This window comes from Embiotoca jacksoni, unplaced genomic scaffold (assembly GCF_022577435.1).
Source record: "Embiotoca jacksoni isolate LCO1_2020_lvr unplaced genomic scaffold, fEmbJac1.0.p SCAF_1, whole genome shotgun sequence".
In the NCBI taxonomy this organism is placed as follows: domain Eukaryota; kingdom Metazoa; phylum Chordata; class Actinopteri; family Embiotocidae; genus Embiotoca; species Embiotoca jacksoni.
The window spans coordinates 13,897,584-13,913,416 of NW_027185229.1; the positions used below are offsets into that span (position 1 = coordinate 13,897,584).

At 38.2% G+C, this 15,833-nt stretch overlaps 1 protein-coding gene across 1 annotated transcript in view; it reads right to left on the minus strand.

Annotated features, from left to right (window-relative positions):
• Nucleotides 1-4,132: 4,132 nt before the first annotated feature.
• The window catches only part of fbln2 (fibulin 2), a 58,343-nt gene continuing 46,642 nt past the window's right edge, over nt 4,133-15,833 (minus strand). Inside the window, exons 10-16 of the mRNA XM_069146649.1 lie at nt 14,880-15,023; nt 13,907-14,035; nt 11,774-11,899; nt 10,853-10,969; nt 9,326-9,454; nt 7,838-7,961; nt 4,133-6,477 (exon numbers count right to left, since the gene is read on the minus strand). Coding sequence (XP_069002750.1) covers nt 6,117-6,477; nt 7,838-7,961; nt 9,326-9,454; nt 10,853-10,969; nt 11,774-11,899; nt 13,907-14,035; nt 14,880-15,023 — 1,130 coding nt within the window. The 3' untranslated portion in view covers nt 4,133-6,116. The remainder of the gene's footprint in view (nt 6,478-7,837; nt 7,962-9,325; nt 9,455-10,852; nt 10,970-11,773; nt 11,900-13,906; nt 14,036-14,879; nt 15,024-15,833) is intronic.

Here is a 15,833-nt window from a genome sequence, read left to right on the forward strand (position 1 = left end):
CAAGAGCACCCCTAACCTTGTTATGTCCGTGACTTCATATTTTCAAACATGAAAATAGCATTTTAATATAATCATGAGGTTTGGGTTTCAGTAAGACTGTAATACATGTAAGCTACATCTAATTTGATTAATGAAGAGTCTTATTTAAAAGTAAATAATTTATAGGTTTAGTGGATATTCACTGGTTTTTGTTGTAAAAAACAAAAGAAAACCTAAAATAAATAGTGCTTCTGCTCCATGCCTTCTCCATCCACCAGTAAGAGCCACGTTCCACTTTCTTCACATCTCTATTTAAGATCAAAGCCAGTCAGCTGGCCTGAAAGCTCCACATCAGGGTCACTGATCATTTTCAACAACACACGGCTTTCCTTTCATTGCCAATATATGCTCTGATGAGCTTTTATTAGACTTTTTCTGTTGTGGCTCTCAGGAGGTCTTCTAATAAGCCCTCCAAAATTCTGCAAGGAGTCTGTCTTTTACTCTGGATTTTATCCTTGTGGGCTGTCAAATTTTTCAATCAACTGTTATATTCCTCATGCAGTACACATTTAGGACAGTAAAGTCCTCCACTGAAATCAGGCAAATGAGCTAAATTTAACAGCTGGAAGGGATAAAAAGGGATAGCTGACTACACCAATAAAATTGAAAGGGAAGCTCTGGAATTAATAGGCTATACATTACTGAACCCCAGCAGGAAGAGATAATGTGCAAAAATATTTTTTGGGGGAGATTTTATAGACTCGTCATTCTTGATATCAGTGGGGAACAACGATACTGAACATGACACACTGATACAACAAGCAGATAATAACAAAGTCACTGTAAGCCTGCTTTTTATGTTCAAAGGTTCTTGTAAAATCTGCCATCAACAATATCTTAAGCCACAGCTACTGGATAATATCCAACTGAGGATGAAGTTTCAGTGGATTATCCCTCAGATGTAGGTTCTGCACCTGTCCCTCAGTCACCCAGCAGATGGAAGTCAAATCTAAACTCCACAAACCATCAATAAATCTGGTATCATAAATCTATCTATCTACACACTAAATATATATATTTATCAGGATTGTATTGCTGCAATGATCTACAGTGCTTCACTGAATATTTTTAACAGTAGTTTATATTCAGTAAAAAGTATGGAAGCAAACAAACATGGATGTCTCATGTCAGACAAAGTGCATTGTTGACCATGTTATTGAGGCCAGACAACTGGGTCTCCTCTGAAACGAGAAGGGTTGTGGTGTGCTCCCGTTCAGCAGTGGTGAGTACCTGCTATTAGGGGTCCAAAGAGTTATGAACCATAAATTATGGCACAAGCTGGAACAAGTCTGATCAACAGCATCCCCAACTTGCAACATCCTGGTCTTAAAGGATCAGCTGCTGTCGTCTCACAGGACACCTTCAGAGGTCTTGTTGAGTCCAGGTCTTGATGGGCTGGAGTGTTTTTGGCAGCATGTGATGGACCACCAGCATATTAAGGAGGGGGGGGGGGGGTCTTAATTATTTGGCTCATAAGTTTATACCTTTGTCTTTTTTTTCTTCTTCTGCCATCCTTTAAAAGCAGTGCCATAAAACTCGACGTGCTGATGTGAACCCATTAGGCGTTAGCTGAAACATGTTACTGGAGGTCTGGTTGTTTTCATGTTACTGTAACAAGGTGGCTCCTCACCACATATATTTAGTTGTCTTGATAACCCTTTGAAGCTGAGACAGACAATCAGAGATCACACTCCCACATGTGGGGCGCCACCTCAATAGCCGGATGTGTTTGGGTTCCAGCAGAAAGGAAAGAGGCCACCCAGTGAAGACCAGTGTCACTGCTGCAGTGGCTGACCAGTTTCCTGAACAAATTTTTCATCATCCAGTCGCATAAACCACAGTGGTGCACCATTGATTCACTATAAAGACCCTTTACTATGCTTATATATTCTTACAGGCTCCCTACAATCTGCTTTTATTTGTTATAATAAATTCAGGAAGGTAAATGGATCAAATTTCACTTCTCCAAACATTATTTTGTTAAAGTCTGAAAGAGTTGGAATCTGGTCTTGGAGTTTTCTGCTCTGATTCACAGGAAGGGATGTGTTTTTTGTGGTTTGCAATTAAACAGAAAAAACACACCAGAAACTCACAGTTGAAAGATCACAGTGGTGGACACATTGACCGACAGATGATCCTCATAGCACTGATTACTGAGTACCAAAGATGGAAACTAAACAGCACAGTATTAACCCTTTACAAAGTCACTGTAGCTATTTAAATGCTGATGAGACCCTAACAATTCATAAGGTCCTTGGCCAGTACTGTATTTTTTTTAATGGAAACCATAAAACAACATCACAAGTCTGTACTTTAAGTTGATTGTAGGCTAAACAGAAATTTGTATGTGAGCTGCTAAAATAAATTTCTGGCCTCTGTCCAATGACAAAAGTACAATTACAAATACTTAATATTGAACAACTACAGATAGATAACAAATGTGACTGATTTTATATGTAAATTATACACCATGGCCTTCACAGTCGCCAGATCCCAACTCAATTGATCGCCTTTGGGAGTGAAAGAGATTTTGGAGCGACGTGTTACATGGCGCTCTCCACCGCCAACGTCTAAACAACAAATCTTTTTGAAGAATGATGCTCCAGTTCTAGAATAAATACTAATATGCCCAATGAAGGTGCTCTGACTCTAAATGTGGGTTGATTAATCACTCAGAATCTTGTGCCCAAAAATATTAGTGTGATTATTTCCTAAAACCATCTATCAGTCCAACAGTGGTGTTTATTTATACAGTGACCTGTGAGAGACCCCCCACCCAGTTTCCAGCTGAAAGGCCATCTACTGGGATGTATTAATAGGCTGAAGTAGCAAAGCACGCACACTTTCCGGGTGGGAATACCACTGGGTGTAACACACATTAAATGTTCCTTGTGTAGCTGTGGAAAAGGTGATGGAAACAGTTGAGATAAGAAGTTCGCTAAGTTAGTGTCGGGCAATTTATTTTGTAAATAACATCTAAATTGAAATCTGATACATTTCAAAGAAGCTAAATGAATATTCTCTGCCTTTGTTAGGGTGGCGTATTAGGTGGTGAGTCACTGGTCACCACTAGATGGGAATGTTGGCTCAAATATTACATGGAACCAGCGAGCAGCATGTGATGGTGTTGATGTTGTGGAAAAAGTGACCCTGACACTGTGCACTTGTATTGAGCAAATGAAAGCAGTTCGATCATCATTTATTGGTTTGGTCATAGATACAAATGTCATGTGGCAGCTGAAACTGTCCATGCTGTTTGAGGCCAGTTACAGCAGCAAACAGATTCATTCCTGCAGAGCATACAGGAAATTGCCTAGTGTTTACAAAATTGCTTGATTTTTACCCTGAGATAATTACAACACAGTAACATAGAGAGATGTGTTCTGTCATAGAGGAAAGAATATAAAACACAACAACAAAAAAGCAACAGTAACATCCCCTTCAATGATATTTTCAGTGCTGGAATTTACCATACATGACTGTTTAAAGTTTTGTTTATTTTGCGGGATTTGCCTTGAATTTCAAAACATTTAATCTGATCACATCTTATAAAAACATAATACACCAAATGTTTAACAAAATGTCCTATATGAAGGATCTGCGGAGTTTTTACAAACACATGAAAAAATTGGGTGGTTTTAATCGAAGCCCAAAACTGCCAAGAAAAATCCAATAAGTGACATTAATAAATCATGCTGATTTATATTTGTTTACATGAACAGTAAAACAAAAATATAATTTACAATTGTCCTTTCAAGTAGCTACAATTTATTTCAACCTGATGTATTTCCCATTTATGCAGTTAGCAAAATGGTTATTTCAGGGGGGGTAATTTCTGTTTAGTTTGAGACCGAATAAAATAACATCTTTTAAAAAGAAAAGAAAATCTTTTTTTTTCTTTGGAAAAAAAAAGAAGCGTTTTTTTTGCCTCGATATATGCTGTTTCGTGCAACTCTTGGTTTCTCTCCAATGGACTTTCGAAGTTAGCATGACTTGTTGGCTCTGTCGAGCAACAACAATTGGAAATACACCAGGTTGAAATAAACAGGAATTATCCTATAACCTTCAAACAGATGGCAAAATAAATCATTTCTTAAAATTTAAAATAAATGTAAACCTAATTCATAGATTTGAATAATAATAGGAAACTTTATTTTGGTCATATATATATACATGGACATCACATTATTATATACACACAAGGTAATGACATTACAACGTACTAAGGGTGTGGGTTCAGTTTTAACATTGTCAGGGACAAAACAACCCACTCCCTACCCCCACATCGAGGTAGTGGTGGACCATACATGGGCAGATCATAGTTACATTAACTGTAGGTTGGTAATTTACACTCAATCCTAAACCCCAAATGTCTTACAGTATATATCTTAGGGTCCCATATACTTTTGCGAACGATTTTAAATATTCAGTAAAAAAACAACTTGTTGTGACTTTCAAAGGTTGCCTAAAATCCTAAGAATGCTGATGCCTCCCTAAAATGTTGAATCATAATTCATAATTCGGAGCTCTCCTGAAATGCTGAAAATGCACCTGTTTCCTCATCAGCTTGCGCTACTTTTCTAGCCTGCTCCCTTTTCCTGCATTCAGTACAATTCATTAATAGTGACACTTTCATGGGATTTCTTGACTGAAATTTATCTCGTAATATTGATATATCCACAGATTTTGTATTTACTCCTGCTAGCAGAAAGCTGGGGTTAACTTGCTAGGTAAAATTAACCAGCACGGTTAACTAACATCAGTTGACATTATTTTCCACAGAAAACCTGGTGACATTGGGTAGCTAGCAGTTCATAATTTTACATTAACATGTATAAATAGTTACTAACTATACTTACACCCTGGGTGTTGAAAAAGCTTCTAATCTTTTTGGATGGAATAATATCTACAAAGTACAAAACATGTTGGCCTGAACCAAAATAGGTTTTATGTGCTGTAGTGCAGGAAATAAAGCAAAGGGAGGAAGTTATTGAAAATGTTCACCAATGGTTCAGGTGTGAACTGACAGTCCTGATAACTCACCGCTGTCAGCACACTGATCAGCTCTCACCTCATGCTTGTCTGACAGTAGTTGTACAATATTTGCATATGACGTGAGTCCTCAGATTGCCCTCTCCCTGTCAGCCAGTTAAATGCTAGAGAGCCTAAATTGGTCAACTTGGAGATGAGCAGAATGATTGACTATGACTTGAGTCCAAAGATAATACAAACTGGTCTGGAAATATTGGTTGAGACATGTCACTTCCGTCCATATGCAAACCTACACCCCTGGAGAATACTGACAGATAAATGAATACAATTCAATAACAGTTAAAAAAGAGAAAACACAATAGTGAGCAAGTGAAAATAACATAAGACTAAAATCAATTGTTTTAACTATATTACAGTAAAATAAATGAAAACATATTGAATTGTTTTAACAGCTGATTGGTGGAGAAGGAAACATGTATAAAATGTAATTCTGAGTCAATGACAAATATTTATATTTCTTTTGGAACTTAATTCTAATTATTCAACTCCTAACACTACTGATATATATTCATATTGAAACATTTTTATTATATTTTGTCAGTTTTGGGCCTCTATATGACAAGTGCCCTACATTTCTAGTGCTGCAAAGTTGTGTTCATTTCTTCAAGAATAATTGTCATGAAAATAAACATTTATCATAGAGGGGTCAAAGAAGAAGAGTAGAGCACAGCACAAACCACCTACTTCGACTTGCGCGGTGACCTGTTCTGCACCTTACCACTGTCTGTACAAACCATGTGAATAGAGCCTTACAAGGGCATCAAGGCAAGAGCACGTTAGTAACAGTCAATGCAGAAAAAGACTTTGGTACATACAAATACATGGTCTTTCAGGAAATATGATTGTCCTAGAAAGACTCCAAAAAAAAAAATCTGCCAAGCACCAAGTGAACAGTTTAAATATTTGGCAGCATTCTACAAGATTCTTAAATCATGCTTGGAAATTGAGAGGCATTACAAAAATGTGCACCAATAGAAATTTAGCACCATATGAAATGTCAAGTCTCTGTCTCCATCTGGTTGGTGTTACATAGTGGTGGATGTGATAAATACATAGATCCTAGCAAGGAATGAGGTCAATGTCCCCTGCCTCAGAAGCTTCATCTCCACGTCTATCGTGAAGTCTTTGGGCTCACGGACTTGTCTCTGCAGGTAGACAGCCCCTGTGAAGCTGTTCAGCTTGCGGGTGCTAAAGTAGCCCTCTTCGTTTCCCTTCGTGATGCCAATGACAATGTGGTCGCCGGAGTAGGCAGGGGATGGTCCAATTCGAAAAATCTGGGCCGGAGTGATGATGTTGGTCTGGAAGCTGAGCTGGTAGTACGTGATCCGCACAGGAGAGTTCTGACAATCCATGGAGTTGGTAGGACAAGTGATCCGCTCACAGCGTCTGGAAACGAGCCAGGGAAGACAGCGAGAGAAAAATGGGAATTTAGTGAGACAGTATTTGGAGGCAGATGTCTTGGGTGATTTGAAAGGATACATCAAACAGTACCCCCAAGGGCCATGAGGGGATGGCTCCGTAAACTCCCATGCAGAGAGTGTGAACTTCTCTTATAAAATACTAAGTTAATATGTTTTATAATGACTCCATAATAAGTCATTATGTTGTCATTAGTTACATTTACTCCTTCTGATCGGTGTTCTGCTATTTCTTTTGAAAATCATTTCATAATTAATCACATCGGGCCTTTGGGGCGTGAATGGTTTGACTGATATGCCTGGGGTGCGGCCAGGTTGCCGGAATAGGCGGGCGGGCATATTGTCCACGGTTTTTCAGTTAGATCCACCCCTCACTTATCCCCAACTGCTCAAAATATGGTCTCTTCTGTCTCCAAGATGATGATGGCCAAACTGCCATACTTGAGGCTTCAAAACAGCTGTTCACTAATCAGTGGGTGGGTTACCACTAAAAAAAAAAAAAAAAGAGCAGCGATGCAGAGGCATGCTTTGTGATTGATTATCCATCACAAATCAGACTTTAAAACCCAAAGTAAACCTGAACGTAATGCACTGTGAAATTTGCACAACTCAGAACAAGAGTGTCTTGGAACCTAATATGGACAGACCGGGAAACATTTAATCTCAGTCGTCTGTCTGTGGCTGCCAAGGCTGTTGAGGAGTGAAAGACGGCTCTCTGTGGTGAGCCAAGACACGTCACACTGAGGTTAATAAGGTGTCTCCAGATAACATTGATAAGACGCCCCTCGTGGTCTGACCGGAGATAGACGGAGAGGGTGTATGCCTGTGTGTCTGTGTGTGTGAACTGGTTCTGTTCAGCGGAGCGTAGAGTGGGGAGAGCTGCAGAGACGGCCCCGGGAAGCACTGAGCTGATCAAAGCCATCTGACTTCATCGTGCAGCCTGATAGGAGTCAGCCGACAAAGGCACACAGCTAACAAGGCCATTCTGTGCAGGATGCTGCACTGTAAGTACTGTATATGGATGTATAGTGTTTCACAGCCTGAGAAGATCTAGATAGAAACATATAGAATATAATCTTAAACACACCTATAGGTTAATGCTTAAGAGGAAAAAAAAAAATGCCTGGATACGGCAAATAAACATAATATAGTACAGTACATCTGTGAGGAGAGACTTCATTGGACCTGTTTACCAAGGAAAACTTCAAACAAACAAAAAAAGAGTGGCACCCAGACAAAGGCTTGACTAAAACTTTAAGTAAGATCAGGAAAAGACACCAGTGGAGAAAAACATGTCAAGATTTAAAAGTTGCCGAGATGTGACTCACGTGTCGGACACCTTCTTGTAGTTGTCAGGGCAGTTTAAGGAGAGACACCTGAAACCTCCCTGCAGGTTATAGCAGGTCTGTCTGAAGGAACAGTTGTGGGTGCCAGTTGTGCACTCATCAATATCTGGAAAAAAAAAATAGCCAATAGCAGAATGAATTTATGAGTAAATGTATTGCAACAGATTCACTTTCAAGTTTGACAGTTTGACAAAACAGTCTTAAATCAAGGGTCTACTTTCTAGCTACTTCCTGAGCTTTAAACAATATCATATCGTTCTTTGTTTTAATGTATGCATATATTGTTTGGTTTGCATTTTGTAAAGGAGTCTTGTGGGTCTTAAAAGCCCATCTATGAATAGACATTCCAGAAAATAAATTTCAGAAAAGGGTCTGAGCACCTTGAATTTTCATCCAACTCCTATTCAGCTCTTATAATACATGCATGTTGCCAACAGAGTGACTTGCAGGAGTCACTCTGACTCAGCTGGTTGTCTGGCGTCCAGCAAAGAAGAAAATACAATAATAATAAATTGTATTCCACTATTTTACCCATACATACCGTAGTGTTTTTTTGTATTTCTGTATGTGAATTAAGCAAACAAGATACAGCAAACAAACAAGATTATTTTCAACTTTGGACAAAGTCAGGCTACCTGTGATGCCCTGCACTCAAATATTGATGCTAAGCTGAGCAAATCACCTTCTGGCTCCAGTGAAAGTGTGAGAAAGCAAATTTCTCTCTGTTCATTTAAAGCTTCTGAGCTATTTAGAAGAGTTCATAAAACAGTAAAGAATCAAAACAATGAATTCAGAAAGAATCAAAGGAGCTAATAATATTTCATGTCCACAGATTCACCTCCATGACAACTTCTTAATACTATCTGCTGACACTGTAAAAACTGCAACATGCTTCATCCGAAACTACTGAGTGGATTTTGAGTTGGGATTGTGTGGTCAATCTGCAGGAAACTTGTTCTGAAGATTAAAAAGTGAAGACCAATTTTAACAAATAACAAACTATTGATACCCAACCAAAAAAAAATGATAAATTCATTAAATCTTAATATTTCTACTAGTGCTTTAAAAACTTCACTGTCTCTGTTTGCATTGTAAAACTGAGGATGTTCTTTATGTATATTTTAGGGATGTGTGGTTCTGTTTCTCTCATTAATCCTCTTCATCCTTTTAAACAGCCTCTCACAATAAGTGCAGCCACAGCATTTTTTTTTTTTTTTTTTTAAGTTCTTTATCACTTTTACTTTCATTCCCTTTAAAAAAAAAAAAAAAAAAAAAAAAGTTGGAAAGTTTCTACTAAAGAAGAGACATAACATAAATGAGAATTGGCATACTGCAGAGTAACTGGCATCATAAATAAATGCACCACTGAGCTGCACCGATCGTTTACTATCAGCGTCTACGGAAAGTTTTTTTTAATGCGTTTTTTAGTGGAAATTTCTGTGAAAATCATTTCTGAAGATGTGGCCTCACCTTTGCAGGTGTGTCCATTGGCTGACATGCTGTATCCATGAGGAGGACATGCGCACTGGTAGCTGCCTGCAACATTAACACACTGGAAGGCACAGAGGTTCCCGATGCTCTGAGAGCACTCGTCAATATCTGTTCAAACACACACACAAACAGACACACACACACACACAAACGCACAAAAACACATGTTTAATTAGTTAGATTAAAGTAATCTGTATGTGTGTGTGTGTGTGTGTGTGTGTGTGTGTGTGTGTGTGTGTGTGTGTGTGTGTGTGTGTGTGTGTGTGTGTGTGTGTGTGTGTGTGTGTCTGCGTGACTGTGCTTTCCTGTCTGGGGGATTAGCAACACAGGCTACCTTCAGGCCCTGTGTCACCCAAGACGAAATAGAAACTATAAAATGATTTGGATCATAGGAGGAATGTTACCACAGAGTTCCCTTCTCTTAAAGTGTGACACTTTAATGGTTAATAATATCATACTACTGTAAAAATATCAACTAAAGTCTCTTCCGGAGAAGTTCTTGGATACTGAAATGTACTGCAAAGTTGTTTTGAATCTTTACTGTTCTCAACTCTGGTATATGTTGTGAATATATCTTGACTTGACAACCTTTTCCTCAGGTCTTCAATACATTATTAATGTGAGGCAGACAATCCTCCGGCATGAGACAGTTTTCTCCTAAATGCTTTTTATCTTAAAAATGATGGAATTTATTAGATAGGTATTGACGTTTCACTCTGTTTTTGCACATAATTATGAAAAACTTTGACCTAAGTTGGTAGTTTTGATATTGATTCTGCCGACAGGTTTCATCCATCACTCATATGATTTTTTTTTCTGCCTTAGCGAAGGCAAGGGAAGGAAAAAGGAAGAGAAAAGCATACCATAGCTAAAGTCTAATTTAATGCACCTCTATTGATTTGTGATTGTAGCATCCTTTTCTACACATTACTGGCTAGATTGGATGGCCTGCATTAGTGTCCATACATTGTGTTTTTAGACACCAGAGGCAACGTCGGAAATGTGTAAAATGAAAGCTTGAAAGCTGCACTTTCCGTTTGTTGTTGTTGTTGTTGTTTTTGTTTTGGCCACTTGCTGTCCCTGGCTACTTTATTAGGGACATTTATAAGATCTAATGCACTTAATTTCAACAATGCTGACACATACTTGGAGTTTTGTCTTTAAAGACGCATTAATTCAGGCACATCGAATGTGTTATTACTGAGGTTATAGTTAGTACTGATGTTGTGCTGGTTGGCAGTTTGTGAATGGGGTGGGCAAAATATTACTGGAGAAACACCTCATTATATTTGTGAAGGTTGAATTTGTAGTTGATCTGTCATGTTTGTTTGCATTAGATAGTACATGTGGACATGGCCAATGAGTGTAGCCTGTTGTGACAAATGTGTGAGTAAAAAAAAAATATCATGTATTTATACTTCTGGTATAGACACAGAGCAACACATTGTACTGTAGATATTGTAGGGTCTGTACCAGACGGCACTGAGTAAACCTGGAGGACCATACCTTCACAGGTGTGCCCATCCTCCTTCAGGAAGTAACCTTGGCGACAGTAGCACTGATATGAGCCGTAGATGTTGGCACACTCCTGGCTACAAGGGTTTTTGTCACATTCATTTATATCTGAATGCAGAAAAAAGATTTCGGAGTAAGGTACCGTATATCAGGCTTTGAATACATTGTTAATTTGGTGACAATAATACAAATATAGAACATACAACTGAACATTATTCTATGAAGGATAAAAAAAAAAAAGTAAAAAAAAATAATTAAGAGGATTTTTGCGCATTAATAATTTGGGAATTTGAATTGTGCAATTCTAATGATATTTGTTATTAAACTAAAAAGACAAGCTTCAAGTGAGTGGAACAAATTAATCTGAAAAGCACTAATCAAAACCTAATCATGTCCTCTCAGACAAGCTTTCATAATAAACCCTGCTTCACTTTTGGGCTGTGAATAGAAACCTTTACAACTTGATTAAGTTCCTTCGGTAATTGCTGTAACAAGCTGAACGTAATGTGAATCACGCTCCTGGTCAGCTTTGCTCTGTAAAGCACAACCACATCTTCAACACACCGATGACTGACAGCACCTAAACCTAAAAACCATTATGTATGCACTGTCAGATGCCTTCGCATCCAAGAGATGAAGACTAAATTAAATTCTGGCAGAAAATAGTTTTCACTGATAAACAAAGACTTCCAAAGGACTCGTAAACAGTTTTCCATCAATATATATAATCTCAAAGTCTGTGTGAAGCCTGCATGTCTTTTGATGTTGACGTTCTCCCCAGAGGTTTACCTCTACGCCTTACCTTCTTCAAGGAAAATAAGACAGTCCCGTCTAAATAAGATGGTGTTTATAATCGTAATATATTCGGGAAAGAAAAAAACGAAAAAAAAAAAAAAAAACTGTCCAGCTTACCTTCACAGTTCTTGCCATCAAATGCTAGAGAGAAGCCAGCTGTGCATGAGCAGTGGTAGGAGCCCGGGGTGTTTTCACAGGTCTGGGCACACAGCCTGCCAGGATAGCGCCAGCACTCATTTACATCTGTCAGTAAAGGAGTAGGAGCTATTAGAGAGCAGACAGATACCTCAGGGGCCACAAAGCACTCAACTCCAGGTGACTTGTCCGCTTTGGTATCAAATTTCAAAAATTTCTACATGGTTCAATAAAAAAATAAAAAAAATAAATCACAGTCAAGCAATTACAATCAAGCAATATTAAACTTTTATGACTGAAAAAGGAGAAAGATAAATTACCGATGGGCATTTGTAATATTAAGGAATAGAGCAACTTGCTTTTTAGGAGTAAATTACATAAACTTGTGCTTAAATTAGTTTTTTTATTGAAACAATTATAAATACTGCTGTCAAAGTTTAGTAAGTAAATAGTCAAAAACAGTCTAAAAGTTTAGTCATTATAGTATTTCGAATAGTATTTTTGTTTGAAATGCTGATACCGACTTTTAGAGTCATTTGTTATTAAAAAAATAAATAAAATATAATATTGGTTTCCATGATTTCCTGCTTCAAAATATGAGGACTTCTTTATTTTGCAGTTTTTATTTATTTCAAACAAAATACCTGGAATGAACATTTGGGCTTTGGGGACTTGGAATTTGCGTACATTTTTAACATTTTACGAAATAAATGACTGCATTATTAAAATAAAAACATGTTAACAGTAATAACAATTTTTCCAGTTCCATTAAAAAGCTTTAAAATTTACTCTTTCAGAAGCAACTTCATTTTATGGGTCTGCTTGATAATCGATAAATACACACATTGATTCTGCATACTGATTGAATTTCATACTTATAGTTTTTAGGTGCACAGAAATGCCTGTATTTCAAACTAAAAATTAAACATTCAAACTAACAAAAATTGGGAGACTCAACAAATAATGATTTGTTTGTCTTTTCAAAGGAAGATGTGATATTGATTTATGCTCATCAGGAAAGACTTTACAATCATTGTAATTACTTTCAAAGGTGTAATTTGTAGGAATTAAATTGCACTCTGCACGTTAGAAGGGATAAAAGGTCATACTTTAACTTATAGTTTGTTTATCTCCATTAACATCAATAATATAATAAGAATAAAAAAGTCACAGCAAAACCATATACCAATCGCATTTGGAATGTTTTTGGTATGTTTTATGTTGTCATTAGCTGCTCTAGAAATCTGTTGTGAATTGTACAAACACAGTCATTAAACATGCTTTGTTTGCAATATTGCCTCAGTTTTGAAGCTAGCAAGATGAACAGCTTATTGAACGAGTTACATTCAAAGGCCCACCAATGTGGTGGCCCACCGAGATCCAGCATCAAACTTCATCCCTTCATTCACGAAGAGCTGTCTCCTTCAGTAAAGAGTAATGCAATTTTACCTCTTGTTTTGCCAAGAGTTTTAGGTTAGGTAGTTACTTTATTAATCCCCGAGGGAAATTTTTTTTGTCATCGTGTCTGTTGTTCCATTCAACATAAGAATACGCGACTTCTTCCTCTCATTATGAACTGAGGGCAGACTAGATGCTACACCTCAGTAGATGTCTCTGCTTCACATTACATAGATGGCTTTGACAAAACATAGAACTTCTGTTTGCTGTATCTCATTTATGCAATTTCTTCATCTTCTTTAGTGACTGCGAAGCACCTTGTAATCCTAGTTTTGAGTGTGACAGCAGTAAAACGCTGAATAAAGTCACTTATGAATTGTCATTCTGTGAAATCACCGACATTTTGAGGTGTAATTATTGCCTTTTTCCTGTTTCTTTTCCAGAACTTGAGACTGTTCTTGTGGATTGCTCTTGTTCCTGTACCTACCTGACAGTTTTTGTTTAAGCACCTGTTCTCATCCCTGCATCCAACTGCCTGCAAATAATGAATTTCTAAATCCACTACCTATCTGCAGGATTTGAGGCCATCAAGATAAAGAGGTGCTGGCATTAATTCTCCATTTAGATGCCATTTAACCATTGCAGAAAAAGACTGGGTGCGACGGAACATTCCGTCTCCTCATCATCTTCTCACAGACCTGATACAACAGTACGTACCAGTGCAGACTTTGCGGAGGGTGTCATACTGGTAGCCCGTCTGACAGTCACAGCGGTAGCTGCCAGGGAGGTTGTGACAGATCTGGCCCACTCCACAGCGGTGCGTTCCCATCTGACACTCATCAATGTCTGGACAGTCAGAGAGAAAGATAAAGCACCTCAGCAGTGACCCACTGTGCACATGGGTGGGTCTTCCCTAAACATAGCCAACCTCCCGCTCACAGCACAAACACAAAATACACACATTGCTCTTTCGAAGGCTCACTTTCTTTGCTGTGTGGACTTGTGTTAACAGAGAAAACCATCGCTCCAGTTCTATTTAGTAGTTGCTCTAGAGCTTTTCATAGAGGGAGTTTGCCTACTTTTCATGGGAGTGTACATGCTCAAATTTCCTTTTTTTTTTTTTGGCACTTTAAAGACTTAATCTACTGATGTACGATCCTGTAACAAAATTGAAATCTCTAGAGCAGCCATCTACCTTTTGGCAGGAATGTTTTCACAACTGCTGTAGCCAAGGTAAGGAATAAATCCACAGATTAATCAATAATGATCATTGGTGCCTACCTGCAGCCCTCTCACAGACATTGGCCCATGCTCTAAATGTTCTACTTATTCATTTAATCCTCAAAATTAAATTAAATCAAACAAAACTTTGCTTTAACTTGTATGCATTTTCATGAGGTTCAAAGACATCATCTAAAGGGAAGTAAACAATTTGGCTGGGACTGAAAGGATGGAAAAATTCAATCCATCAAGGCTTTTTTTTCATTGCTAATCGATAGTTGCAGCCTTAATACAAGCTTAAAATGGTTCAATATTATTATCATCTCCTGCATATTGTTCCTCTTAAATTATAAAATGTATAAAACAACATAAAACTTATATCTCTGAGGGAAATTTGCCTGAAATACGGCACATGACAAATATGATGTTTTAGTTTGTTACTGCTGCATGTTTAAGCAGTAAATCTCACCAACACACTTGGCTCCATCGGGGCTGGCGTGGTAGCCATGGCTGCACATTATGATCTTCTGCTGGCATGTGTAGGATCCCACGGTGTTGATACAGTTGAAACCCGAGCTGCATGGCTCACTCAGGCTGCTGCACTCATTTATGTCTGCAAAATCAAAAAGACAAATGGGCCTATTTTCGTCTGCCTGGGCACAGGGCAGGAACGGTGCAGGTGTAGCACAGATGCAGTGCAAGCGCAAGTGCGTCAAGAGTGCAAGTAGGTGTGGTCAACTTGTTTGGCATTTTGGTGCAGGCACAACTCTGGCACAGTGGTGAAGTAGAAAGATTAGCAGGCGTGTCACAGCCGACTTTAGTCATGGCCAATCTAATCAGGTCCTCTGATTCCCTAAGAACCGCTGTTGCACTGTGTATCGTCAGTGTCTGATGGAGGAAGAAGGAGCAGTTGAACTTTACGCAGGCGGAAACTTACATACAGTACCTGTCCTGGAGGCTCAGGCTTGTAATCACCGACTTTATGGTACTACGAGTCAGCTTCTGAAGGCTGATAATATTGAATTGGCTTAGGAAAAGATAACTTATATTCTCAATGCCTCTTCCCATGGTATCATCAGAACCTCTGCCCATTGCAGGACGTAGTTTAATGATATGAGACAAAAACCTGAGTCTTATAGACACCAAACTGGCTTTAATTAAATGCCAAAGTAAACAAAGAACACTCATCCAATATAGTGAAATCAGGTGCTGCAACAATGTTGAGGAGTGAGCATAACTAAATTACCTAAACACTTAACTCCAATAGATGGGATTCTGATGTCCATGTAAAAACACTACGTATGTGTGACTATAGGCATGTAGATGCTGCGTTAACCAAAAAAACAGCTAAGTAATTAATTCAAAGTCACCTGAAAAAGCCTTTTAAGGCAACTAAAAGTCATCAAAACACAAAACAGTGCTT